This window comes from Agelaius phoeniceus, chromosome 9, assembly GCF_051311805.1.
Source record: "Agelaius phoeniceus isolate bAgePho1 chromosome 9, bAgePho1.hap1, whole genome shotgun sequence".
Taxonomy (NCBI): domain Eukaryota; kingdom Metazoa; phylum Chordata; class Aves; order Passeriformes; family Icteridae; genus Agelaius; species Agelaius phoeniceus.
In genome coordinates this window covers 17,862,363-17,890,081 of record NC_135273.1, presented here as the reverse complement: position 1 = coordinate 17,890,081, position 27,719 = coordinate 17,862,363, and the positions used below count along the sequence as shown (strand labels likewise).

Here is a 27,719-nt window from a genome sequence, read left to right as displayed (position 1 = left end):
CAGGCTTCCAGGCAGTAGAAGTCAATGCTTTTGGAAAGGTAAATGATGGAAAAATTGGGAAAAATAATTTAGTGCAGCAGTGGGACACACAGCCCCAAGAGCTGCAGAGTTTATGTTGAAGATTCTGACACCTGCAGACTGGGAGCAGGAATGGAGTCTTAGAAGAAGGTTGCTGGGACTTAAGTCTTGTGCTTAGTCACAGCTTGAACCTGGTCTGATCAATTTTGACTTTTTCAATTATGTGGCAACCTGCTTCCAGTCACTCAATACATTGAAAATAAAAGTTACACTAAGGTATTTTAAATGCTCCCTCATACATGTGTGTCCAAGCACATATGTCTCATTTATTCATGTTGAAGTAGAGAAAATTGGAAAAGGAAGAGTCATACTGCCTACCTCATTGAATAAATGTTTATGTCAAAACATAGATCCTTGGTAGGAAGGGAAGACTATACCAGAAATCAGTATAGCAGGCAGCTGGAAATCAGTTCTGAATCCCCTGCATTTTGTAACTCAGGAGATTTTTCTGTCCATTCATTTTCTTCTAAGTTTATCTTGAATATCAATCCTTTTACCAAATTTGTTTCTGGTTGGAGTTATGCTTAAAAAAATCTAAGTTGATAAGTGTGAGATTTCTTCAACCCTCACTGTAGATTATTGCAAAGTCATCTCCCAAGTTAAAGACCAAGACATGATGTCTGCCTCTCATAGCAGCAGCCACTGAAGTCAGCAGAACTCTTTTCCATGAGTACTGAAGCAGGCTGAATAAGCATTTCTGGTTATATTTATACTTGTTTGAAGCAAGTGAAAGAACATGTGGTAGATTTCTCTGCTCCCTGTGACTTTAAAGTAGTCATGGATATGTTTGCTCTTTAAATTACACTGGATGTTTCTGAGTAGCACTCAGTGTTAGGGAGAAGACTTGATAGCTCAGGAGGAATAAATGCTCTTTTCCAAGCAGATCTTCCTAGCCTGATTTGGGAGAATGTGGGTCCCTGTGCATAGAGTACATAGAGGGTGGTAGTTGTGTGAAGTACACTGTCTGTTGTATGGGATGTTAAGGGAGAAAGAGTAGGTTGGGGCAATGCTGGGAGGGGTGTGGTTCTTTCTTTCTGAAGTTACTAGGTCTGAAATGAAGAAATAAGCAAGGTTTCCCATCTCCTTGTGTTGTTTTGCCTGCTGAGATGTGGTGCTCTGCAGTAACTGAATACCACTTGTGGAGATACTAATCCTCTAAACTGGGACCCTTTCAGTTCACAGTGTCTGTCTGATTTGGGATTGTTTGCTCTGGGATGTGAAGGCACAAAAGGAAGCCAGATCAGCTAGGGGAGGTTGGAAACTGTCCATGACAAATGTATGCAAACACAAAAGAGGAACGTGTACTGGAAAGCTGACAGTCTTCAAGATATGCAGGCTGTATCCTTTTCCACCAGTAAAATTTATGAAAATAAAACTAAGACATCCCATAGTTTCTGCAAGCCTGTTGTTCCCCTAGTGCAGCTTCCTCTTTGCTATAATCCACACTCACACTTCCCCCTGAAAGTTTTCAGGCAGCAGCTTGAAAGGAGGAACTTGAATGCAGTCAGTGTAGGTGGCCTGTGATGCCCCATCTTGTAACACATATTTAATATTCCCAAAGAGGCAGGGAAAGGAGGTCATCCTGCAGGAGCCTGTGCCTAATACATAGCAAAGTTAGGATTTTAATGCTGGATAATATTCTAGCCCCTTCCACTGTCCTGTGGTCAATGATGCTGCAAACTTCTGGGAATAGACTCTGTCCTTCCCATCTCAAAACCAGCCCTCTGTGTTCCTGCTCCTGCAGTAATGTTTGAAACACCTTTTGTGGCAGATAGGGTCTCTGGTTTTCCTTTTGTTCCTCGTGATTAGACATAGCCTGCTGCAAGCTGTGTTAACTGAGGCTGATCTCTTTGGGAGGGAAGCCCTTCTTTGTGCCCACCCAAGCAGCATGGCTGCTGCAGCTGCTGTTGCCACAGTCAGCTCACTGTGCTAATGGCTCTTCAGGTTCTTTGTGACATCTCATTTTGTACCCAAAACCTCTTATTTATCTTATTTAAGTAGCACCAGTGCAGAGCAGATTTGCCATTCACACCATGAAGCTGGTGAGATAGATGGAGTGGAATCACAGGGCTGATTGGATAGCCCTGGGGCAGGAGTGGCAGAGATGGGCTGTTTGCAGAGGTGAGGACTTGGAACAGGAACACAGCTTTTGTACCAAGGCCATAAAATGAGGACCACAGAGAAGGCTGGAGATAAGGCTTATATAGTATTCTTAAACCCTTCCTGAGCCTTGTTGCTCTTCTCTGCACACACTCCAGCACCCTGAGGTCCTTGTAGTGAGAGGCCCAGAACTGGACACAGCACTCGAGGCGTAGCCTCACCTGTGCCAGGGTGAGGTACAGGGCTGGAATCACTCCCCTGCTCCTGCTGGCCACACTGCTGTTGATGCAGGCCAGGATGCCATTGGCCTTATTGGCCACCTGGGCACACTCTGGCTCACCTGGGCATGGGCCAGCATGCCAAGCTTGTTTCCAGCCAGGCAGCTTTCCAACTGTGATTTTGTCCCTGTTGATTCTAGTGAGCCTGCATTTCTCTCTTTTAAAGTCATGTGGGTTTTCTCAGGGAAATAGGAGGAGGATGTATTTTCAGTGCACTTTTTTCTGTGACATTTCAAAACTTGCCCACATTCATGTTAAGTACAGGTCTATGTATCCACACTGAAACCACTGCAGTAGCAACTCTTTATACCAGACCTGATTTTGATTTGTTGCACAGAAAATATTGCAAATGAGCAATTAATTTGAAATTATCTTTCTTGAGGGTGCAGTAAAAATTATTTGTCACTGTGTGGCAGTGTGCTACACACTACTCCCTGTTCTGCTGTATCAGATGAGCCTTTTTGGGAGTGGCTAAACAAACATGTTTATTGCAGTCTTTTTACCCACCTTTACGTCCCTTGTAAAACTTTTTTTTTATGCTTACTCTTATCCTTGTACCTTGTGTTTTATACAGTTCATAAAGCATATTATGCTTTATTTTGTCAGTCTAATTACAGCCATTAGATGCTGCCTTTGCTTTTCTTGTGAGATCTGCTTGGGACAGATGTTTCTGACAGTGCACATCACAACTCCAGTTCAGAGGTGCACCCAGAAATTCTGATGCTACTCCAAACAGGATGAGCTTGTAGTGGCTAAACTAGAGCTTTTGCTGTGCTATGGGTTCATTTTTGAGATATATCTGACCTCTAGCCTGCATCATGGGATTAGCAGATCTTCTCTGTGATGTTTCTGATTCTTCAGTTCCTTCCTGTGACTGAACATAAAAAGGTCATAAGTGGCAAAAATGAAAACTGGTGGGAAAGCAGATATTCAACTTTACTACTTTAGACAGATTCTAGTGTTGGAAGGGGAGGATGGCATACTGATTTCATCAAGACTGTCTCATCTTTGCCTATTTCCATTTTATCTTAAAGTACTAAGGTTACTGTATAAACCAAGTTATAAACTTCTAGAAAATAAAAGGATAACATTGGTTGTGGACTGATGCATCAATGATTGCTCTGGTTGTCTGTTTTCTGTTCTGCAAATACCTTCAAAGGCAAAATTTGCTTAAAGAGGCTGCCTCACATCTTTGGATGTGCAGGTCCTTGAAATGTCAGCTCATGAGCAGGTGATGTCCTGTCTTTGTTACTCAGGAGGCATCCAGTTGTTCTGGATAATTTGTGTTGTTTGCTTAGTTTCCAATGCTGAGCCTGTTGTTACTGGGAGGATTTAATGCTGTGCTCTGCTGGAACATGGTTAGAACCTCTTTGCTGTTCTAATGATAATTATGATGTGTCTTTTTACTGCAGGTTGGAAATGAGAGACTGCACCATTGTACATCCAGGTGCTGTCTGTGTCATGGTGAGGTTGTTGCCAAGGCTGTACAAAGAAGGATATGCTCAGGTGAGTCTGAACATATCAAAAAGCCATCTAAACAGTCTCTTCTACTTCTCTGTAGCTTTGTTTCCAGGAATTGCTTAGTCTTTGCAAATGTGGCAGTACTAAAATTTACCTAAAACGCTGTCAGGAGGAACAGCACAAATTTCACTGAGTCAGTAGATTAAGAGCAAAAAAGACTTTTGGCTGTCAGTTTGCCAAAGCATTTCTGTGCCTGCCTGATGCAGTATATGGATTTTGGTCCCAGAATACTTATTGCAAAGCCATAATGTAGAAGTGCCTTGAAAACTGTTTTAAGTATAGCCAACAGACCAAGCAACCAGAACAGCCTGACCCTTCAGACCTAATGGTCCATAAACATTTAATGCAGCTTAGGAGGTGTTTTTCTTTGTCAAACCATCCTGATATATATACACACCCACTCTGAATGAATATACGGCCTATATTGTATTGGCTGTTTGGTCTAACATACTTGAATGCAGTCAAAGTACACATGAAGGGACTGAAATAAAACCAGGTTGTTCATCCAGAGCTCTGAAAGGAACAAATAACTGCTGGCACATTCCAACTCTTGTTTATTGGAATCAAGCCACCAGCTAGTGAAATTTTGTTAATTACAGTAATTAAATTCTGAAAAACAAGTAGAAGGGTTAATTGGATAAGAGTGTCATTGAGAAATTGGAATTGGCTCCAGGACTTGAGCTCTGCAAGGAGAGCCTCTGAGATCCTCAGGAGATGGCAGTGTTCTTAAAAGTATGAAGGACTAGAGCACAAATTCCAGTTATGTATTTAAGTATGCTCATATTTTCTTTTTTTTCTCACTCCTTTTTTCTTAGTCAAGAAGATATTATTACTGGTAGTGTTTTAGTATTTCTGTTGTGAATATGATTACCTCAGGTAAAATTGGACCACTATTATGCAAAGTCCTGAGTCAAACCCTACCTACCTAGGAATTGACAAATGTCTTGAGGAGTTCTCATAAAATAACCTGCAGAAAAGGTTAAAGAAAAAATAGAATTTTCCTGGCTATTTCTATTGAAAAATCATTGAATGAGAGAGAGAATGAATAGACTATTTCAGAGCTTGGGGAGCTCACTGATGCTGCCAGGTAGAGCCATAAAAGGCTGGACTTTATTAGCTTTAATCGTAACATATATCACTGCATGAATCCTTGTGCCAGGAGATTCTGCTTGGAACACAGGAGTCAGGTAAGATCTGATGCAAAAGGTTTAACCTCAGTGGCTGGCGAAGGGGAGCTACATGCTAGAAGGAAAATAACTGAAGGAATTACTCTTTGGGTAGATACATTCTGTCCCAAACTGGTTACTATTTATTTTTTTAGTGCTACAGTATTAAACAGCTAGGTGAGATGAAATAATGGCTTTGTGAATGTACTGCAGACTTTCATAAAAAGTCTTAAGGGGCTTCTTGCTCTGAATTTAAGACTGAATCAAAAAGTACCCTTTTTTGGAGCAAATGTGGAGAAGAAGAGACAATAATTCATCTCTTTCTGCTTGTCCTAGTGCCATGATAGATATTTTAGGTCCAAGTGTCTGAGAGTAATCTGGAAAAATCTTTGAATCAGTTCAGGTCATGTGTGATTCGTTTGCTTTCACAGAATTAGCAACAAGAAAGCACTGCTTTTACAGAAACTTAAATGGAACTCAATAAAATTTACGTACTTTCAATTCCGACCCTCAGAAATAATATCAATTTCCTGCCAAGTTTTCAACTTCTCAGTGACCTTTGTCAGACCCAAGAAATGATGGGCTGAAGCAATGTTGAGCCTGTCAGTGTAGAAAACCCAGCAGCAGACAGTAAAACAGGTGATTTTGCACTTTAGCCATTTCTTATACTTTCTGGAATGACAGTTAAGAGCTGAGGAGAACAGATTTGTGGATGTATATTCTTGCCATTGCTAGGCATGAGAAAAAAATAATTTGAATGTCGTGGGTCCAGAAACTTGCTTAAAAATTTTAAACTGGCCAAGAGGTTTGAGTCAGTAAGCAGTCTTCAAGTCAGTAAATTTTATTTAGAGGATGTTGCTCATGTTCATGCCTATGACTGAAACTAAGCCAGTTTCCATCAGACTCTGTGTTGTTTGACCACATACAAGATAGATTTTCCTTTCATTGATATGTTGCCTGTTCAGTGATGAAAGATAGCCTTGCACATGTTTCAAACACTTTGTAAATTGAGACAGGTTCGCATCCACTTCAGATATGTGGCCCAGGATATTCACAATTTTCAAGGTATTTTCTACCTTTGAAAAGAAAGAAGTTTGCTCTCAGACACATGTTATCCTTGACTGAAATTTTGAGATTCCGAAGTGTCATGACAAATCTTTCCCATTTGTAATGTCAGATAAAGAGATCGTCTAGATCTGACAAGGGTGGGTAAGGGAAAGGAAAGAACTTCTGAGAAGAGAATAAAAGCTTGTTTCAGTTCTGTCTCATCATCCTGGCAGGTTTCTTCTGAATACAGACAAAAAAGAATCCTCACACAATTCATCATGTAAATTATTTATATTTTTGCTAAGTAATACTATTGCTTCCACAGCTGGATTTTTCCTTTTTGTTTTCATTCATGTCTCTTGTATAATGAGCTGCTGTCATAGTCACTGTTGTGAAATCAACATGAATAAGGATTTTGCATTTTTTAAAAAGGCACTTATCCCTGTTTTAAATTTAGGCTAAATTACTTGTTCTCCCTTTAGATGTTAAAAAAGTAAAATTTTTCAAGTATTTCTGCACACACAATTATTGCTATTTTGTTCTTCAATCTAAGGAAATTGCATCCTTTTGAAGTGAATGCACAGTGACAAAAGTTCATCATTTCTGCTTATCTTGAAAATAGCATAATAACCCTGAAGATGAATAAGAGTGAATTAAATTCAGCTACCAAGTTTTGAAACTATCAGCTCTTAGGAGAAAGAATCTGGGAACTACTTAAGCAGATTGGGCAAATTGCTAGGTGACATTTGCCCTTAAAACTCTAATCTGAGGCAGAGCTCAGCTGTGTTCTAACTGCAACTTCAATATCCTGATTCAAGGTGCAAGTAATAAGTGTTAAGAAAATCAATCCATGCATACAGAAATACACAGCATGGTTTCTTGGCCACCTTTAATATTTCCACTAAAATCTCATTTTACTGGAACAAAAATCCATGAAAACAGCTCATTTTATTCAAAACAAAGCAATATTGCTATTGACAGAGCTGCTAGGCTAATGAAAACAATCAATCTTTTTGTACACCATTATGCTTTTATTGGATTTATTTTGGAATAAACGAGTTGCTTCACTTAGTCAAGACCTGTGCCATTCTCTGTTTAGTGTTATTTACACATACTTTCCTGCATATAGTCAGAAATGAAGTAAAATGTTAATTAAAAGCTTTAAAAAGTTATGGAACTTGTAAACACTCTGTAATAACGTAGTTTAGTCTGGTGGACACTTTCTGTATGCAATGTGATGCACAGTGAAACTGATATCCCTGGCAATGAATATTCCTTCAGAGAGAAGAAAGGGTTATCCAAAGAACTCACCCTTAGGAAATGTTATACAAAGAACACACCCTTCAGATATGACAAATTTAGTTGAATTTGCAAAAACAGTACATATGAGCAATGAATGTAATGTTTTCAAAGTGCTGCAGTTGGGGACACTTTGAATACAAATTGTCCTGTGTTGGCTTTAAAATTGTCCTGTGTTGGCTTTGTCTGGTTGAATGCAAAAGAGCTCAATTCCTCTTTCCACTTAATAAGCTTATTCTGAATCCAGTTGCTTCTCATTCATGTTATAAAATCAAATCCCATTCCTTTATTTGTGTGCCTGTCCCTATTGTTGTCCTTTTCTTTAAAAGTTTGCATGTCTATTTCCTGGAACATCATGTGAGAAAGTTTGAAAGCTCTTTGAAATAGGGAATAATTCGTCCTTGTAAGATTGTAAGTGTTTAAATATATGATCCAGTTACTTCTACATGAAACCTAGTTAGGTCAATGGGGTACAGTGCATTCCTAACTAGAAACAAATTGCTCTAAAGATAATTTATGAGAATTGAGGGACTTAAAGATCATTAAGAAGCAATAATGAAGCAAAACTTCAATTCAGCAAAACATATAGAGAAGTGTTTAAAATTGTTTCATGACATTGCTTGAGACAGTTTTCTTTAAGATCAGTGCTTTTAGAATGAAGAGTAGACCATATCAATATTGCTCTCCACAGGCTAATTGTTATATATATTCTGAATTCCTGTGTTGGTCTTGGAGTTTATGCCCAATACCCTGTCCTTGGTGGTGGTGCCTTGTTTTTGAATGCCAGCTGATTGTTTTCTTCCTTCACTGCCACAGAGACGTGACAGGAAAGCTGAGCTGTGGATGGCCAGGCAGCTGCTCAGATGAATATATGCACATTGTTTTAGTGCAGAGCTTGATAGAACAGCCATGCAGTTCTGCTTGAGCCTCTTGCCTCAGGGGCTTCTTTTCTGGACCAGATGTTTACACTCAGGGATTTGACAATTGGAAAACAAATTAAAACAGAATAAATCAATTGTCCTGTCTAGCTCTCTGACTTTACTTCTGTGTCCATTTCAGCTTTCCCAGGAAATCCAATGTGCTCTGGTTGATCATATCCAGTCCTTGGTGAAGTCAGAGAAGAGTCGTCAGGTGATGTGTGAGTGTGGCCTGCTGAGCACAGTCATCACCTCCTGTCAAGATGCTTTCTGCAGTGACAGCCACCCCCTGCACCTGCCCCTCACTAGGGTGTTTGAGAAGCTTGCATCACAGGCTGTTGAGCCACATGTGTTAAGGTATGAGATTGTATCTAATGGAAGCAATTTGCTTTAGTGGTGCCATTTTTTCCCAAAGTTTAGAAAATAATTAGATGCTTCATGTAGTGCTCTAATTCAGCAAGACTCAGCCTTTTCTTTCAAGTCTCAGTTAATCCTCCTTCCTCACTGATTGCAGGATATATGCTTAAATGACTCCTGAAGATGGTATGAGTCTGTAGTGTTCTGCATCATCTCTGCAGGGGTTATAAAGCCACTTATGAATGAGCTAATTAAGTCATTGTAAAACAAACAGGTTTATTCTCTCCTGGTATTTATATGGAGAAGCTATTTTCTGCAGGGTAAAAATGACTTTTTCATGTCTCAGATCCATGTTAATGACAGACTTAAAAACAGAAAGTGCATTCTTCTTCCTCAGTCACTGTTTCCAGTTTGAGGTTGCACTTTCTTCATTAATGCTAACAAGTCCTAGACATTACAGTACCTAACAGCTGCCAGAGTGCAGATGAATTTAAATATTCAGTGAAGGACTGTATTTCTTTCAGGCAAATAGGGAATAGGATTTATAAAAAAGAACTCAATAAAAAACCCCTACCCATAGATTTTTTTTTTCCTGAAAAATTAGGGTTATTCAAAAATAGTGATGAAGAAAAGAAATCTTTGATTTTTTTTTCAACGTGAAAACCTTGAAAGGAAATATAAAGCAAGCAAAATATTTGTGTTGCTACAATGGAAAACATTTCTTCTGTTCTATTTGGGATGTCTTTAAAATTTGGTGTTCAGTAAAATAAATTGTTCTTCAGAAGTCTAAGCTCCATTTGCATGGTTGCTGTGACTCCAAGTGTCTGGATTGGTTTCCTTTTTTAAAATAACTTTTTTTTTTCATGTTAGGCAATTTTTGTGGCTGGGAGGTTCTCCATTAGTACCTTCTAGGCCCAGCACAAACAAGACCAAGGTCCTTCCCTGTCAGGGGAGTGATTCAGCTAATGCAGGTAAGCACACAATGAACTGGGGCTGAGTTAGAGATGTCTGTGCGATGACAGGAAAGTGCTGTTGAGTCGGTTGCTCCAAGACAGTCCCTATGAAGGTGGAGTGTGCCTAGGAGAGTTTCACTGGGTATTACCCAGATTGGGTGGTACTTGACCAACACCGAGAGCTGATCTAATGGCTAGCAGAGATCAAATTAAATCTTTGCTCAAGTTAGATGCTGAGTATATACTCAGATTTTACTGGGTGGGACATGGTTTATAAAAATACTAATATTCTACAAACCAAGGGGAATGTCTCCTTTGTTTTGCAGCATATTTTTCTAGTGATTTATAGACAGAAATAGAATTAGGATGGGAATAAAGAGCACTGCTTTTTGTAGTCCCTAGGATATCCTAGAAATCTACCTTGCTTATGCAGGCTGTTTTCCATCTGAGTCATTTCTCTGCTCTAATGTATTTTATAGATGAGAGGCTACAGTATTTGGTGCTTAAACTAGTCTCATGCCAGAGACACCTGATACAGCATGGTCTGTATTTGAGTCTTATGTTCTTTACAGTTGTTCTTCAAGTCCTCTCCCATTGCTTGTTGGGACTTCCATAGTGTTGCTTGGGACTATTCTGTTACAGCACAGTTGAATGAATAGTCTTTGCATAAGAAAAATGAAACCAATGGGTTTGGGACATTTTTTAGTAAGGTGAGTTCTGGAGCTGCCTGAAGATGTGTAGGAAGAAAATATGGCTAAAATATGGCTATGGCTCTCCTGAATGCCTCCCATTTTGAAATGTCTTCAGTGCAATATTTTTTTGTACTGCTGTAGGATTTCTGTGGGCTGATGAGGATGTGTTATCTCAAGAGCATGAAGTGCTGTTCTGAGCAGGGATGCCTAGAATGCGGGCAATACCTGTGGATGGAAAATGACTCGCTGACATTGATCTGGCTAGGCACTGTGTTCTTCTTTCAGGTTCAGAAGAGAGTGTGGTGGGCAGTAAATCTGATCCTCAGACCATTGTGCCTGTCAGGAACTCTCCTTGGCTGTCTAAGGGATCTGCACTGGCACTCCAGACTGCCATGAGTCTCATCTCCATGACATCCCCTCGGAACTTCCAGCTGCACAGCACAGCTTTAGCTCCATCGTTTGTGGAGTTTGACATGTCCATGGAAGGCTATGGGTATTGCTGCTCTTGCTTTTATTTTAGCTGCTCTGGGGTCTCCAAACCCTTACTCTGAGCACAACAACTATTCACTTCTCTCTTCATCTTAATCTGTGTATCCTATGGCTGCCTTCCATGCAGCAACGTTGCCAACACATTTTGTTACTGTCTTATTGCTGACAGCCTACTCTCTGCCTTGCTATCATGATTCTGCAGAATCAGAAGTTACTGGTGACCCTCAGGGATGATTTTTTTTCTGATGATGGGTTCTTGCTTGCTTTTTTATAGGTGTTTGTACCTGCCTACCTTGGCCACTGTCATGGGGTCCAGTGCAGACCAATCTGTCTCGGGAGGGACTGGCACGGGTAAGCACTGTGACACACCTACAGCTTCTGGGAGCACTGGCTACTCAGCCCCAATGAAAACTTTCAACAGCTGTAAGAAAGGGCAGCCCATAAGCTGTGTGTTCCAAAACACTTCTGTCTCTGTGTCCCAGACCTGCTCAGCAAAATGGGGAATTGACTGCAACTTTGTAGTGTGATGAATGAATATTAGCAATACAAATTTAAAGCAGGCTTCTAAGAAAACAGTCTTAACCGGTAAGAGCCACCAGATTTTAGGTTAATCTATGGAAGGAATAGTATCTTTCACTTAATGGGCTTCTCCTATACAACAAAATCCTCTATTGGGTGGACTGGGAAATGGCTGAACCGTTTACTTCCTGATTTTTTTGTGAAATTTGAGAACTTTTTTCTGGCTTGAAGATTGCTAATTCATCTGCTCCACAGCATGGAGATCTAGTACTCATTTCCCATCAGTCAGCTTTAGATCATTTATACATGTGCACAGAGTCATATGTGCAATCTCTGCGATACTCAATACAGGCAATGAAGTCCAACAGAATAGAAATTAAACCCCATAATCTAGTGTTGGTTCTTCCATGGTATGGAAGAATGTAACAGAAAGCAGCTTGCTAATGGCTGCAGAAGGAAAGCAACTTCCTCAATGCTTTTTTGCTCCTGTCTACAGGCAGCAGAACGTTCCCTCCCTCAAGTGGCCTGACACTGTCCTGCTGGTTCCTGGTGAGCAAGTTTGGTTTGGTGCACAGCAGCCACCCACTTCGCTTCCTTACCATTGTGAGGCACATGTCAAGAGCAGAGCAAGAATTTGTTTGCTTTTCTGTAAGCTTCCTCCCACAGGACCTTTCTTTGGTCATTTCCACAGAAGAAGTGGAATTCCAGCCACTTGGTGAGGCTCTTTTCAGTCAAGTTGCAGTGCTGTGTCCTCTTGTTATGTGGAATTTTTCATTAATAAATTTCCTCTTCTTTGAAGTACCCAGGATATTAATGAGATTTCTCTCCAGTTTTCTTCTTGAATCTAGTCATGATTGTAATTGCTGCCTATGTTTAAGTCTACTGTAGGCATTGTGAATTACTACAATATTCAATGGAAAATTTTTGAGTGCTACTTATATTGTGGTGTGCAGTTGTGGAGACTGGGCATGAACCATTCAATTCTGTGTGACAAGAGCAGGTTTGGAGAGTAGGACTGAGGATTTAGGGGAGTGATCTAGCTTCTTAATGAAACAACTCATTTCCTCTCCTTGCTTTCAGAATGTTTTCTATTATGCCAGTCTGTTAATATTGTTCCCTGTTGATATTTATCCCTTTTCCTTACTGAGTAGAATAGATACTTCAAATGTAAATTTGATTGAATATTCCAGAGGAGGTTGGAAATGATGTGGGAATAGTAGCTGGGACTTTGATGCACAGCTGACATAGTGTGAGTGCTCTGATTGCCTTAGATAATGATAAAAATTCCAGCTTGCCTTTTTTCATAAAAGCTACAAATTAATACGGAGACTTTTATCATCTCATGGATCTGCTAGGGATTTTTTCTCTGTGCCAGCTAACTCTGTAAATACACAGAGGGGTTCTCCTCTTAGTGAACATGTTGGGTTTGTCCTAGTTCAGGGCAGGTTTGCAGCATCAAGGCAGACAGCAGGTGTTATTTGGAAGGGTGACATGTTGTATGCTGGAGGCATCTTGAGAGCTGTGGAAGTTGTAGGTCCTGGGACAGACCTTGGGCTGTGTTTTAAAGAATTTAGACCTAATAGCATCAAAGCACACTGTACCCACAGAGTGTCATGTTCTTCCTGTAACATCTGAGAGCTGTGTTCTAGAGGCAGGTGAAGATGAGAAACTTTCTGTTGAGTTATCCCTTTTTTTGCTGTTACAGATATTATGGAACCTGAGGCTGAGGTCCTAAATCCCTCCCCATTTCCAAGGCAAGCCAAGTTTGGCTGTGGTAAACTTCTGGTCACTGGCCAGTGGCATCATCTCACAGTGACAGTTGCTAAGGAAGCAAAGAAGAATTGCATTGTGTCAGCTTATCTAAATGGTCAGATGCTTGGCTCTGCAAAGGTAAAGGCTCTCTGCAAAGATCTGGTGCCTGGCTTTGCCCTTGCATTGCTTTTCATTTCCACTTCCCAATGCACCTTCCATAACTTTTCAGTAATTATCTGAGAAACTCAAAGCATGGCGATTTACGCATTTAACACGTGCCACTGTGCTGGGTGTGGGTGGAGTCAGAAATCTGTACAAAACAGGGTGTACTTGTGCTGCTTTTCAGAACTATGTTCTCAGCTTATACTGATGCTTTGAACTAGCTCTTCTCTCCCCCTTCAGCATGTAGATAACCAGGGCAATTTGTGTGGTGATGCTCATCTAGAGTTGGGGATAACTAGCTTGCCAGTAGCTCAGGGTTATGTTGCTGAAATTCAGTTATACCCTTAGATCAACATTTTCTGAGTTTACTAGTGATTCAGAGGATTTATCAGTTTAAGCCCAACATCTGCAGAGGTTGTCAGCTATGAAAAGTACTTCACATCAAGGTGTGGCTAGAGAGACCCAAATCAAGGATGACTTGGATTTAGGCTAAAACCTGCAAAAGTGGTGAGTTACACAGAGGGTCTCCACTCTTTGTTTTCAAGAAAGCTCTTGAAAGTGGAAAGGTCATAGAAAAATAAGATGCTGTGACAGGTCAGCTCTTTGCAAGAATCCAGAGGTGGGAGGAATTTGCTCAAGCATCTTATTTGGTCATGTATTATTTTATATCTTATTTGGTGAAGCTGTCTTTCTCTTACACCCTTTGAACTATCAGTCAGTGGTCTTTTTCCTCACTAGAACACTAAGCATTCAGGAACAGATAGGTGTTCCTCAGGGTTAGTTGTTCAGTGTTTGAGATTATATCAATTCATGAGTTCATTGCTAATATTGGTGTGCTGGCATTACCCCTAATATGCAATTTCTTGTGATTTTTGTCACACAGCAGTCAATTCCCAGGTTGGATGAAATAGCAGGCAAAAGTAATCCAAATGCACCTGAAGGGTTCATAATCTACGAGATAAATGAGAATAGCCCCTGGTTTCTATTATTAATATCATCATGCTCCTGGTATTGCAGTTAATCTCAAACTATTTCAGAGATCTGATTTTTGGGTTTTGAATGAAGTGTAGAAAATGCAGCCTGTTCTTTCTATTATAACTCTGCTTGGTGTGGTGGATTTTTGGTTTTTGAGTAGAATCTTTTTATTAATTGTAACTTGTAACCTTGGTCTCCTTTTTGTTCCTATATTTCAACTCAATCTCAGCACATGCAAAGCTCACTGTTGTAAACACAACCTGTTTAATTCCAAGTATTCTCTTTCCCATACTTGAGAAAAATCATCTGTCTTATAAATGCCTTTTGGGACCTATATCCATTTCAAGAATGAAAATTTAATTCGATTTGACTTCCTTCAAATGAGACTGAAAGTCATCAATAAAACTAGGCCTAAACATTGCAATTGATGAAAGAATTCACAACAAGTGTGTTTAACATTCAGTGAAACAGCTCATATGAATAAAATAATCCTTTAGTAAACAAAAGATTGTCCCAGTGTTGGGCTCACTGATTAATGTAAGTCTTTATCTTGATATGTACAGTGAAGAAAAGATGGCCTAAGATATTAGAAATGGATGAAGGTTGTTAACACTACTAAAGGCTATTTTTAGTTGGTGGAGCTGGAGTGGGGTGTGTTACTGTGCTGCAACAAATCTAATATTATTCACTGAAGTGTCAACTCCTGCCTCTTAATATTGACCATCCCTGTTTTCTAAATCCCAGTAGTCAGAGACCAGTAAATGCTTGGAGTCTCCCATCCTAGCAACAAAATGTTCAAGACATGGCTAAGCCCCAAAGTACAATATAGTTTCTCTTTACCAAAAAATTCCAACTACTTCTTCTACAGGTAAATAAAATAGACTCAGTTTAGGAGGCCAAATCATTATTCTGGTACCAGAAATAAATGGCCCTGTTTTCTAAACAATGTTAGTTCCACTGAAGCTTACTGATGCAATTGGACAATCTACACTCTTCAGAAACTGCTTATTCTCCATTTATGCCAGTACAAAGTAACTGTAACTTGTCCCTGTCTTGAATGTCAAGTCAGGGTTATGAAGTTAGGAAAGGAAATATGTCTGGAGTCAAGACAGGGTTTTTCTTTCCCAATACTTGCAATACTTTTGACTGTGTTTTTGGAACAATAATTGGGCTTAAACATTCAAAATGCTTATGTTTACAGTACTTAAAATCCAATTTCTGAACAGTAGTTAATAATTGTTGTGGTGGGTTGACCTTGGCTGGATGCCAGGTGCCCACCAAGCAGCTGTATTGCTCCCCTTCCCAGCTGGACAGAGGAGGGAGAGTAAGATGGAAAATTACTTGTATGTTGAGTTTATTAAAGCAGAAGTGAGTTTTCATGTGCACAAGCAAAGAGAAAAAAAAAAAATAGGTTTATTCTCCACTTCCCATCAGTGAGTGCTGTTGAGCCACTTCCTGGGAAGCAGGCCTTCAGCACATGGAGCAGTAGCTATAGGAGGCAGCCATTGTAAATAATGAATTCCCTCCCTTCCTCCTCCTTTCCTTAGCTTTTATGTCTGCATTGACATTATATAGTATGGAATATCTCTGTTGTTGATTTGGGTCAGCTGGCCTAGTTGTGTGCCCTCCCAGGATCTTGCCCACCCCCAGCCCCTTGATGAGGGCAATGTTGGAGAGCTGATGCTGCCAGCTCTGCTCAGTGAGACCCAGAGCTCTGGTGTGTTACCAAGCCCTTTGTAGCTGCCAGTGCAGAGCACAGCACTGTGGGGCTGCTGTGGGAAAGGAGCTGAGCTGAGCCAGGCCCAGTATAATTGTGTTGCACAGCTGAGACTTCAACGAGCAAAGAGGTGGCAGGCAGCACCTTACAGGGACAAGACCCCAGGGCACCCTGAGTGCATTGGAACCCTGCAGTGAATTCCTCCATTCTTTGCAGATGCAGTATCTCCAGCCTTTACCAGGTAGCTGCATTTCCATGGAACCCTCTTCCTTTATTGATGTCTATGGGTACATAGCTACTCCTCGCATTTGGAAACAGAAGTCCTCCTTGACCTGGCGCCTTGGTCCTACACACTTGTTTGAAGAAGCCATTTCTGTGGAAACCATAGAAGTTATTATTAAGCTGGGCCCTCAGTATTGTAGCAACTTCCAAGCAGTACAGCTTCAAGGTATGTGATAATTCTCATATCTGCCACTGTTTGTTTGTCAGGGCAGTGTTCTTTTTATTCTTTTAATCTTCTATTAGTGTTCCAACTGTGTCTAGAGATTATTCTAAAAGTCTGCAAAACTGCGTTACTGCATGTTGTACAAGATTGTAGTGGGATACATGAGGATCTTGTAACATCCTGTGAATTGGAAAGAAGGGTAGGAATCAAGCAGCAGAGAGAGATGAAGAGTAAAGAGGGACAGCATGTCCTGAGTTGCAAGATTGTGATTTCTGTTGGACAAGCATTAAAGCAGAAGCTTTAAGGGAGACATTCTGCATTAACAGTGCTAATGGGAAAAAAAAGGCAGAAAGAGAAGTATGGAGTTTAACTGCAAATGCCTGCAGAATAAGAGAGAGGGGCAGGGGAGTAAGTTACATTCAATTTAATGAAGAGGCTTTTTAACTAAAGTATGCTGTTAGCTTCAATTATTAGACAGACAGACAAAACATTTCAGGTATTGATTACTCTTTGTCCAACAAGTAGTGCATTCCCCTCTGTGCTAGAACTTGGGATGAAATGGGATGGCCATTTCTCATTTGAAAACAGCAAAATAATCTTTCTTGGTCATGCTCCAGCCTAAAAGAATAACAAAAACACTGGCTGAGAGTACTCCTTCTGACAGAATGCTGTAAATATACACAAAAAGTTGCAAGTCAAGTGTGGGAAGGGGTTGTTGAGAGAGAAATAGTGTCAAAATACAACTCTGAAATAAAAACATTACCTGTAGAAGTCAGGAAGATTTGATTTTTTGAATCATTGAGACTTTATGAAGTCTGGGGGGCTTGTTCTGAGCATAGTTCTTCCCAGATGGACTTCAGTACTAATCATAGGTTGTGGCCACATGACTCTAGGGATGCCCTGTTTAGGGGAGATCACTGAGCAGCATATAAGATGTGATCTCCTAATTGTGAAATGATCTCACTCTCCCTGCACTCTCCCTATTTCCATCAAAACATCCAAAGGAACTCGGGCAAATGGAAATTTTGACTTTAAAAAAGTTTTACACAATCCCTCCAAATACTACAGTGAGTTTTTTTTCCCCCTTAAAATGGGTTTTTGACATTGTTGCAAACAGCAGTGGCAATTTTTAGCAGTGGTGTGTCCTGTCTCCCCATTATCTCATTGCTTCTTGCTAATCAGCTGCAGTTGTACAGAGGCTTAGTCTGCAGACCAAGTCCTGCTGGAAGGGAAATAGTGACACAGTCTTGAGGCATTTTATTTATAGTTAATCTTCATGTGGTGTGTGAACTAATTTTTTGCCTAAAAGGGCTGTGTTACCAGCACTAGTAAACAGTTTTGTAAGTCAGCTGTTTTCCCAGTCTATAAAACTGTCAAAAATACAACATGACTTTTTTTTAAAATAAAGATACATGTAGTTAATCCAAGTGTGAGAATGAATAGAAAATTCTTTAAAGAAATGCATAAGAGAATTTCATACTAAACTGCTGAACCTGGTACTATTGAGAAGTTTCCCAAATGTTGTGAGTTGGCAGCTCTGAACCTTTGCCTCTGCTCTCCTTCCACACAAATCTTTGCTTTGAGTACCCCAATAAAGTTCTCAGAAACAGAAGGCCTCTGAAATGTTTTCTATGTCCAAAAAGTTTATTTATACTGTGTGGACAGAGAAAGAGATTTATTATGGACATTTCTGAGCTCGATGAGAGGTTATGAGAGGATACAGAATCAAGGCAAAGCAGTTACCAGGGGACACAGCCATGTGCTGGTGATGAGAGTGCCATGGCCTGTGTTGCAAAGGGTGAATGCTTTTTCATGGTTATAGTTACGACAAAGTAAAATTATTTCCTAAACATTGGTTTCCTTCAGTTATTTTTCACCTGCCTCTCTCCTGTCTTGCATAAGGCACAGTGAAGCTCCTTTAGACATTCACAGCCTTTCTTGTTTTAGGTGAAGACCAGTGCAGTGGTCGTATCATCGCACCTCTGGTGGCAGAAGATAAGATTTCTTTTGGAATCAATGCCGTGTGCTCATCTCTCACTACAGTCCAAGATATAAAGAGCTCTTACAATGAAGTGGATGGTCGGCTGATTGCCAAAGAGGTCACAAATTTCCCTTTCTTAAACAAGTTTTCTCTGGCTTCTAATCAGTTTCCTAGAACCAAATTTCTGACTTTGTCTTGCCTATGTACCTTCAGAGATTTATTTTTTTTAAACTTCTTTTTCCATTCCTTAACTTTGTTCTACTTGTAGGTTAATTTTCACCTATTAAAAGCATTTTTTGAAGCAGTAGCAGAAGCCATAATTTTCAGGTTTTAGCATAATTTGTTTCAGTCTGTGTTTTCTGAATGTCTTCACAGGGACTTTTCACATGCTATTCTATTGTTCTTTCTAATACCAGGTCTATTGATATATGAAAGTAGTGGCATTGAAGGATGTTGTTGGTCAGTGAATATTTGTCCTTACAATCAAATTTTTATCACTTATTAGTCTAAAATTATTAAAATAATTTAAACTATTAGAGCATGCATTTTTTTAGTGTCTCTGATACTGCTAAAGTTTTTCCTAAAGTGCCTTTTACCTGTTTCAGATTGGGATTAATTCTCGGGACAGTTCAACTCCAATACTCCTAGCTAGGAATATTGCTGGACACCTCTCAGGTTCCTTGAGGACTATTGGGTCAGTTGCTGTGGGCCACTATGGTAAATGCACTTGTCTTAATATTCATTTAAGAGTGGAATAATAGAACAATCTATTATTCTGTCCAATAATAGATTGTCGGTGTAACTTCCTGGTAGAGTAACACTGCAATTTCCTAGGGGTGAGAGTGTTCCAGTCCTCCCCAGCAGCCACCAGTCTGAACTTTATTGGAGGCCCTGCCATTCTCCTGGGTCTCATTGCTAAGGCCCGCGATGACCACACCATGTATGCAGCTGTCAAAGTCCTGAACTCCATCCTCAACAGCAGCCCCTTGAGTGCAAAACTGATGAGGCACATCCATGGATACCAGGTAGACACACTTTTGTTCACTCATTATGGTTATAGTCTCTCCCTTGTGGATATTTACCCCCAAATCAATGGGAATGAACCAAACAGATCCTGACTATAGCCACTTGTGGGTGGAACTTAGCAAGTTAGGAGGGGGATATAGGATGGTGCTCTACATCTTGTGCTTACAGTTCCTGGGAACCTCTGTAACAGTTTTCTGCTGAAGGAAACGTGAGGACAGATGCCTCTTGGGCAGACATGATTTAATAAAACTAAACAAGCCAGAGAAGCAGATTTGTGACTGACCCACTCTTCACCTTTTACCCGCACGCTCGATCCCACACACAAAAGACCACTTCTAAAGCAGCTTTTCTTCCTCCCCTTGGTTCATCCAGCTTAAGATTCCTCTTTACAGACTGCCCAGTGTAGGGCTGACAATGAATTCCTATGGCTCAGTCTTCACTGTGTATGAGGAATTGTGCTGATATGAATTGCATTGCATAAGTGCTGCCTAAATTGCATTGATTAGGTGGGTCCCAAATTAATCTTTAAACCTGAAAGCTATGCAGATTGAAGATTTTGGTTGTATGTAAAGTATAAATATGTAACATTGGATGGATTGAGGGTCAAGTATGAAGTTTCAGTTTAGTATCATTTACTTTGTGCTGTGTAGGTGAAGCAGAGAACTGAAGGAACAAAGACGCTTTTTAATATAGAAGGTTCCAAACAGGACCCTCAACATTAGGGTTTCGTTAATGATTTATTATGAACTTTTCCATTTTCCCAACATGCAAATTGTTCATAAATTGATCGCAATTTATATGAATATATTTATCCTACTTAGATACTGCTTGCCCAATCCTTTCCTGTAGGTCAATGCCTTTGTATTGTGTATGAGCTGTACCTTTTGATTCTTTGCTACATGTTCTCTCCAAGTTATCATTATATTGCAATGGATTGAAGTTTTTTTAGAAGCCAAGTAATATATGTGTCTTGATATGTATTTTCAAATTAATTTCTATTCTTCCCAACCTGCTCAAAATGTAATGGCTTTCTGAACATTCTTCTCACAGTATGGAAAAATTGTTGGATAATCAAAGGTAGGCTCAGCTGAGAAACTGGCAATATTTCACTAATGTTTTTCATTTGGGGAGGTAAAATGTAGTATTTTTTAAATTAACACCATTTGTAAGCAATTAAGAATACATCATGGAGAATAGCATAGAACACCTACTGTGGTTATTTACAGTTACATTTGTCTGTTGCTTTTTTAAAAATATATTCAACATAATATGGCACATATTTTCCTCCTGTTCAATGCCACAGAGTTGCCAACTCCTTCAAAAATTCATCCTTAGACCTTCTGCATGAAATTTTGTCTGGACTGAAACCTTCATTTTCTTTATGGTGCTTATGCAAAACTCATGCATGCATGACTGCTACATCTGACTAAACTATATGTTGGTCTTGAATTAAATACAGATTTATATTTGGCAGATACTTATTCAGTCTTTTCTTTTCAGTTGCTAAGCTATCTATTGAAGAGGAAAACTCAGCTGCTAAACAACAGGATTTTACAGTTAATATTCTCCCTAGTGGGCACAGCTGAGCTGGGCTTTGAGTCTTCTGTCATCAAGAATTATAGTGCATTCCAGTATGTTCTCTGCAACTTTGAGGTACAACTGTTCATGTTACTCTGTGGGTTTGGCTGCATTAAAGATGGCTTTATAATACAAGATTTGGTTTGTTCATAGCATGTCCTGGATCCAATATTTGTGTGTTGTGCTTTTCCACACTGTGGGCCCCCCAGGTCTGCAGGAACACTCCCAGAGGGTCTGCTCCTCAGGGCTAGAACTGGAGCTACAGCTCCCTGCACTAGCAGGGACTTCCCAGTGCCTGCAGGCTGCTTTACAGAAACACTCAAAGTTTATGGTGCTCTCCTCCCCAAACAGTTTTAACTGTTTCTCTGATGCAGCTACTGTTCTCACAGCTCAGTAAAACCTCTGCTTTCCTTTGTCTTTCAGCTTTGGATGAAAGCACCAGAAAATCTTGACCTTGTTCTTCTTTCCCATCTTGTGGAGATCTTGCAGTCCTCCAGGTATAAACTTTTGTTTGAGTCAGAAACCTGTGGGACAAACTCATCTGTAACCTGAGCTGGAACTCTGAGGTGGATATGAAGGGTCTAATCCCAACTGGAATCAGGGGTTTCTGGGAGTGAATCATTCATGTATTGCTCTTTCAAGCCTGGAGTTAGTGATTTGATCAGCCCCTGAGATGACTTTGGGGACAGTCTGGGAAAAGATATCTGGTTACCTGGTTCATGTGGAACCACTACTGTACAATGCAAGTTCAAATATCTGCTGGGGAGGGGAAATCTTAATGTTTGACTTGACTATGAAGTTATTTTTTTTTAATATATTATTGAAGTTGTGTTTAAAATCAAAACACAACCCCTTTATCAATATTTTTAATCATCTGAACTGGAGTTGAATGTATTTAAAGAGATAAAGCATGGCAGAGGGACTGAGTAAAGCTAGATTCCTGCTTTTTTGCAGAGCTGTCTGGTTCCCTTGCTAAGTTTTACAGGAATAGCATTTTTTGCTACCAACTTGCTGCTTGAAAATGCAATAATGTTTTCTTTGAACTTATTGGAAAGCAGCAGTTTCTGGGGGAGAGGGCAGAGGAGAAGAGTAGAACACACAAAGTAGTCTTCCCATCTCCATCACTGACACATGTTCAATTTGTCTGACAGTGTTTGAAATGTTATGAAGACAGTATTAGAAGCTAGAAGTGCAAAGTATCAGTGCAACCTGAGAATCCTTTTAGCTGAAACTCTGTAAATTTGGTCATTTCCAGTAGAAACCTTTAATAGTCCCTGTGTTTTTTTTACAGAGATGCCTGTCAGAATATTGCAATTGCCTACCAGGTGCAAATGGTGCCCAAGCTTGTTTTCCTTTTCAATGATCCTGAAATCAGCAGCTCCAAGATCACTGTGGCCTGCACTATCCTGTCCCATCTCTTGCAAGGATACTTTAATACAAGGGATGTTCTCAGGTAACCCTAAAAGTCTATAGCTTTTCCTCAGATTGCAGATGAGCTATACTTGTGCTAGTGTTGGAGAGAGCTTGACAGTAGAGCTTCCCTCACCTTGTCTTTGGTAGAATGCCAGATCTTTGGCAACTGCAGGATCCCCTAGTCAAAAATTGATGAAAAACTTTTTCATTCACTCCATCTTGTGTGAAGATGAATATGGTGATTCCTGTTATAATGGTGGCACAGTTCTGTAGTATGACTGGGATTACTCAAATATGTACTTAATATTTGTTTCATTAAAGCCTTGTCTCTAAAGAATCACTACAGTATTATAATTTGGCCCAAAAGAACAGTGTACCTAATCCTGTTGGTTTGGCTTATAGCCCAGTAACAATCCTTTTTGTTCCTGAATTTCAATCAGTTATGTTGTCAGGATTTCATGAAGCATAGCATTTAAATCCTTGTTTGCTCTTCACAGAACGTAAGCACTGCTTCATTTTATATTCCCAGCCTAACTGTATCAACCTGCAACATATCAACTGAGGAAGGTCCAACAGTGCTGTCTGCAGCCACCTAATTCCCAGAGAAATGCACTGCACAGATCAAAGTTCTATTTCTAAAGCTCTGTTTTTAATAAAATGTAAAAACAGAGTTGCATGTCAAATCTGTGGACTCTGCCTTTTGCACTGTTGGAGAGTATGAGCACCTCTAAAAGTTAACTTTGAAGTAAGCTAATAATGGAATTTGGTGCTTTCCAGCTCTATTATGACTGTATGCTCCTGGATATGTTATTTATGTGTATATTCCTACCCCAGGCTTGTAGGAATTAGCTTGTTCTTTTTTCATATAGGTGGTTAGACAGGTGGCAAATGTGGATTTAGTGTATCAAATTTGTCGTGTTGTAAGAAGTGTGAATGAGCATTTTTCTTAAATAATAATGTTTTGTTATTTGTATTATTTGTATTTCCATGGTAATATAATTAGTTGTCAGGCCCATGAATGCTGAGAGTGGGCAGACACAGCACTCTGTCCCTGTCCTTCTGGCCCCAGGACAGCAGGGACTGTAACAGGCTCTCAGCAGCACTGAGAGGTGCTGGAGCTTCTGCTGGTCCCAGATTTGGACTTCTAGAGGGAATTGCTGTGTGGGCTATTCCTGCAGAACAAATGGTGTCTGTCCCTTAAGAAATATCCTTCTTGTGGGCAGGAGGAGATTGTGGACTTTCACTAAATGTGTATATATCACATTAATCTTTCTATTCTTAGAACCAGGTAATGTGTCAAAGCAAATTGCAGGTGAAAAAAGGATGCCAGTCCTCCTCACAGTGGACCTGCTAAGGTTTCTCTGTTCTCCTCTATATGCTTGGAAACCAAGTGGTAATAACAGTGAAATTAGAATGCCACAGGCTGCTCAGAATCTTTCAGATAAACTGAGTGCTTTACTCAGTATTCCTTTCCTCTTGGTGCAAGACCTTTAAAGTAGATAGAGAAAATGTTTCCATAGCAGAATATATTTTACTTTGATTTTTAGGTAGTTTCATTCATCAAAAGATAAGAAAGATGAACTATTAGAGAGCATCCAAAGAAGGGCCATGAAGATGAAGAGCCTTGAGGGGAAGCCAGATGAGGAGATCTGAGGTCACTTGGTCTGTTCAGCCTGGACAAGAGGAGAGTGAGGACAGACCTCACTGCAGTTACAGCTTCCTCTGAGGGGAAGAGAATGGGCAGACATTGATCTCTGCTCTGGGGTGACAGTGACAGGACCCAAGAGAATGGCCTGAAGTTGTCAGGGGACTGGACATTAGAAAAAGGTTCTTCACCTGGAGGGTGATCAGGTACTGGAATAGGCACCCCAGGAAAGTGGTGACAGCACCAAGGCTGACAGAGATCAAGAAGTGTTTGGACAATGCTCTCAGGCACAAGTATGACTCTTGGATTGTCCTGCTGAGGGCCAGGAGCTGGGCTTTGATCCTTGTGGGTACTTTCCAACACAGCACATTCTGTGACCTTTTAATTTACTTCCTAGTTTATGAAGTTTTCGTCCTATCTCTGAAGTGGCTAGAATGTCTAATGGTGGTTGTTAAGTCACTGTTAACCAGTATGCAGCTTTGCATATAATCTCCAATTAAGTAAATCAATATATTTCTGTTGACCACAACTGCTTCACTCTTTCTCTGCAAGGATTGGATTGTTCCTTGTTTACACCTTGAAACCTTCTTCTGTGGATGAAAATCAGATTTACCTGGATAGTGTGGCTGAGAGGCCCACTGAAGGTGAGGGGCTGCCTTTGGGGTATGTGTTGTGATAGTTTAACTACAGAATTTCCCTCCTTCCCCAGGACCTGATCAACCCTAATTGCAACATTAGTGCTTCTGCCTTCTGCTGCAGGAAGAGGCAAAATTCAAATTTCTTCATATGGAAAGGGAGGGGCTGCACTGAGGTGGCCCTTTGCTCTCTCTCTGCCAATAAACCAGCAGTACTTTTGCTGCATTGTCCAGAATCAACACAATGCTGGATTTCAGATATATACAGAGAGAAAGGACATTAACTTGAAATTGCCCCAAACCAACCTACTAGGCTGTTACAAGGAATAAAATTTCAATGGGCATCCTGGATTTTCTGTAAACACTTAGAGTTGTAGCAAATAATGATGAGGAGCTCTGCACCTCTTAAAGTAGCTGTGTGTTTGTCAGGTTCATGTGGAGGAGCATCCAGTCATTTGGCCCTTTCACTGGGATCTTTCAGCTGAGGCTTTATTGTTACTGTGCCTCTAAACAACAGATCATATTAAGGTGACAGTGGTAACTGCAGCTTGTATATAGACATCTCAGCTGGGCAATACAAGTCAGATTGCCTGCTTATATTTCTCTCTCTAGTTAACCTGAGATATTGTTCACCATGCAATGTTAATGAGTTTTAAAAGAGAGGACTTGGGCAATGTAAGCACTGGTTGTTTATTATGTTAGCAGGAGTCCTTATGTCTAAAATTTCATGTCCTCATTTTTTTACTCTGCAAAAACCAGATATAAGTACTTCTATGGAGATAATTGGGTGCAAACAAAATTGTTCATCAAAGCAATGGAACATGTTTTGTCTCTTTTTTACTCTTTATTGCTTTCTGATATTTGTAGCCTTAAACCAAACATCTGGGAAGACAATCTGTCTTCGAAACCAGCTACTGAAGATGCTGTTAGATGTATTATGCTCAGACAAACTTCAGCTGTCCTCTGAGTAAGTAGAAACGTTTAGGAAGTTAAGTGTCTCTGTCTCCCAGATTTTTCATCGTCCTGGTGCTTAACCAGGACTAAACACACCGATAATATTTGAATTTCAACAAATACTAAGTAAGCACAGACTGGATTCAGAGAGACTTTTTTGTCAGTGATTTATCTGGCATTCACACAGCTGTGTGGTCTGATAACACATCTGATATCCATTTTGGAAAAAGTCTCATGTTTTCAGAAAATGCAGTGAAGGTGGAGCTTGGATATTGATGTTTCTTCTGCATAGCAGGGGTTGAAATCTGTCTCTGAAAATCAAGTCAATCTAATGTGGGATTACTTGCACAGCCATATCTTAACCATGAGAATGCCATTATTAGAATTCTGCCTTTCATTACTGAAAGGCAGATTTCATACTGCTGGGAGCTGTAATTGTGCATTTTCATTAGATAGCACAACTTGGAGTTGAAAATTTAAACCAAAATTTTGAATTTCATAGCTTGAAAGATCTGGTCTGTGACGTAGTTTGCCTTGGTTATTGATACACACTCTCAGAAGGGGCTTCATATTTATGAACTGTTTTGCTTGACAGTAATACAAGGTTAGATGTAGCAGGAATTGAATGACTTCAGCTGTGTGGATGAGTCTATTGTTACATCTTTGTGATTCTTGAAGGGTATGCCTTTAATGAGATTTTTTTTCTAGAGAAACGTGGGGTTCTAAATTACTTCAAGATCATTTTATATAATATCTTCTTTCTGTTTTCCATCATGTTTCTTCCCATGTGTTTTCATTTACCTGTTTTTCCTAGGGAAAAAGAAAAGACATTTTTGGCACTGGGGCCAGACTGGTTTCTGCTGTTCACACAGAGCTACCTGCACTTCAGCACAGTTGTCCTGGGAATCAAATTGCTTCTGTGCTTCCTCCACAATCGTTTGCTGCTGAACAAATTCAAGGAGGGGATAGTGGTTGGGCGTTGGCTGGAAAACAGCTCTGCAGGGTTGAACATTCTAATGGGTATGTGCTGGTTTAACATTCCCAAAACACTGCCTTGATCCAGCTCAGTGATAGAAGAGCTATCACTGGCACTGTGTACATGATAGGAGGATTCCCACTGATCTCAGTAGACCAAGAGTTTACATTACTTTCTAGGGCAAACTTGTCCTGGTACTTGAGCATTTCTGTGCTGAAAAGTGGAAAGTAGTACTTCTCCCTTGAAGGTAATTAGCAACTCTGATTAGATGACCTTTTTGTGTTGCACAAAATCAGGCTACTTGACAAGCCTGTAAGGTGTTCAGATGTCAGCTTGTGCTCTGAGACCTTTTGTTTCTTAAAGATTTGTTCAGCCTGCTTTTTGATAATAAGACCTGGGGTTCTGAGAAAGGAAAGAGAAAGGAAGAAGAATAATTCAGGGAGAAAGCCCTTTAACAAAAGTGATAGTGGTAAAAATTGTTATGTTAGTCTGGAGGTGTTTTTTAAACTGTTGATACTGCAGCCTACCAGACTACTGTGTTTGGGACAGAGACTAATGAGGATAAAGCTGTGTCAGTAATCCTTCTGCTAATATGACATTTATTTTTTAGACACTTTCATTTTCTTTTCCTTTAAAGATAATTTAAAAAGTCATCCTTCAGTGCCTGACAGTGGCTACTTCTTGATTTTTGGATTTTCTGTGTTGCAAAGATGTCTGACTGATCATGTTCACATCCCTGAGATCTACTTGGTTGTGGCAGAGCTCTTTCTGGCAACTCCACCATCTGAACCACCTGAAGCAGTCAAGGTATGAAAAAAAAAAAAAAGGCAGACAAGTGCCTGAAGCCTGAATGTGCTATTGCATTACTATTTTGACATTTTATGCCCTTTTCCATGAGATGATTCTCAGGCATGTTAACCCTACTTGGATTTTGTAATAATAAAAACTATTCATGTTTTTTTAATTAAGTTAATTAACTTTTATTTAAGAAAATTTATGCTCAGAACAACCTTGTTCATGCATGTGTTAAATGTTACAAATTTA

At 40.0% G+C, this 27,719-nt stretch overlaps 1 protein-coding gene across 1 annotated transcript in view; it reads left to right on the top strand.

Annotated features, from left to right (window-relative positions):
* The window catches only part of WDFY4 (WDFY family member 4), a 112,678-nt gene that overhangs the window by 19,836 nt on the left and 65,123 nt on the right, over window positions 1-27,719 (top strand). Inside the window, exons 13-30 of the mRNA XM_054637500.2 lie at window positions 3,869-3,962; window positions 8,549-8,763; window positions 9,634-9,734; window positions 10,694-10,901; window positions 11,172-11,248; window positions 11,913-12,131; window positions 13,122-13,306; window positions 16,239-16,470; window positions 18,415-18,566; window positions 19,054-19,165; window positions 19,283-19,473; window positions 20,975-21,127; window positions 21,476-21,549; window positions 22,344-22,505; window positions 24,663-24,754; window positions 25,613-25,712; window positions 26,514-26,719; window positions 27,313-27,482. Coding sequence (XP_054493475.2) covers window positions 3,869-3,962; window positions 8,549-8,763; window positions 9,634-9,734; window positions 10,694-10,901; window positions 11,172-11,248; window positions 11,913-12,131; window positions 13,122-13,306; window positions 16,239-16,470; window positions 18,415-18,566; window positions 19,054-19,165; window positions 19,283-19,473; window positions 20,975-21,127; window positions 21,476-21,549; window positions 22,344-22,505; window positions 24,663-24,754; window positions 25,613-25,712; window positions 26,514-26,719; window positions 27,313-27,482 — 2,743 coding nt within the window. The remainder of the gene's footprint in view (window positions 1-3,868; window positions 3,963-8,548; window positions 8,764-9,633; window positions 9,735-10,693; window positions 10,902-11,171; window positions 11,249-11,912; window positions 12,132-13,121; window positions 13,307-16,238; window positions 16,471-18,414; window positions 18,567-19,053; window positions 19,166-19,282; window positions 19,474-20,974; window positions 21,128-21,475; window positions 21,550-22,343; window positions 22,506-24,662; window positions 24,755-25,612; window positions 25,713-26,513; window positions 26,720-27,312; window positions 27,483-27,719) is intronic.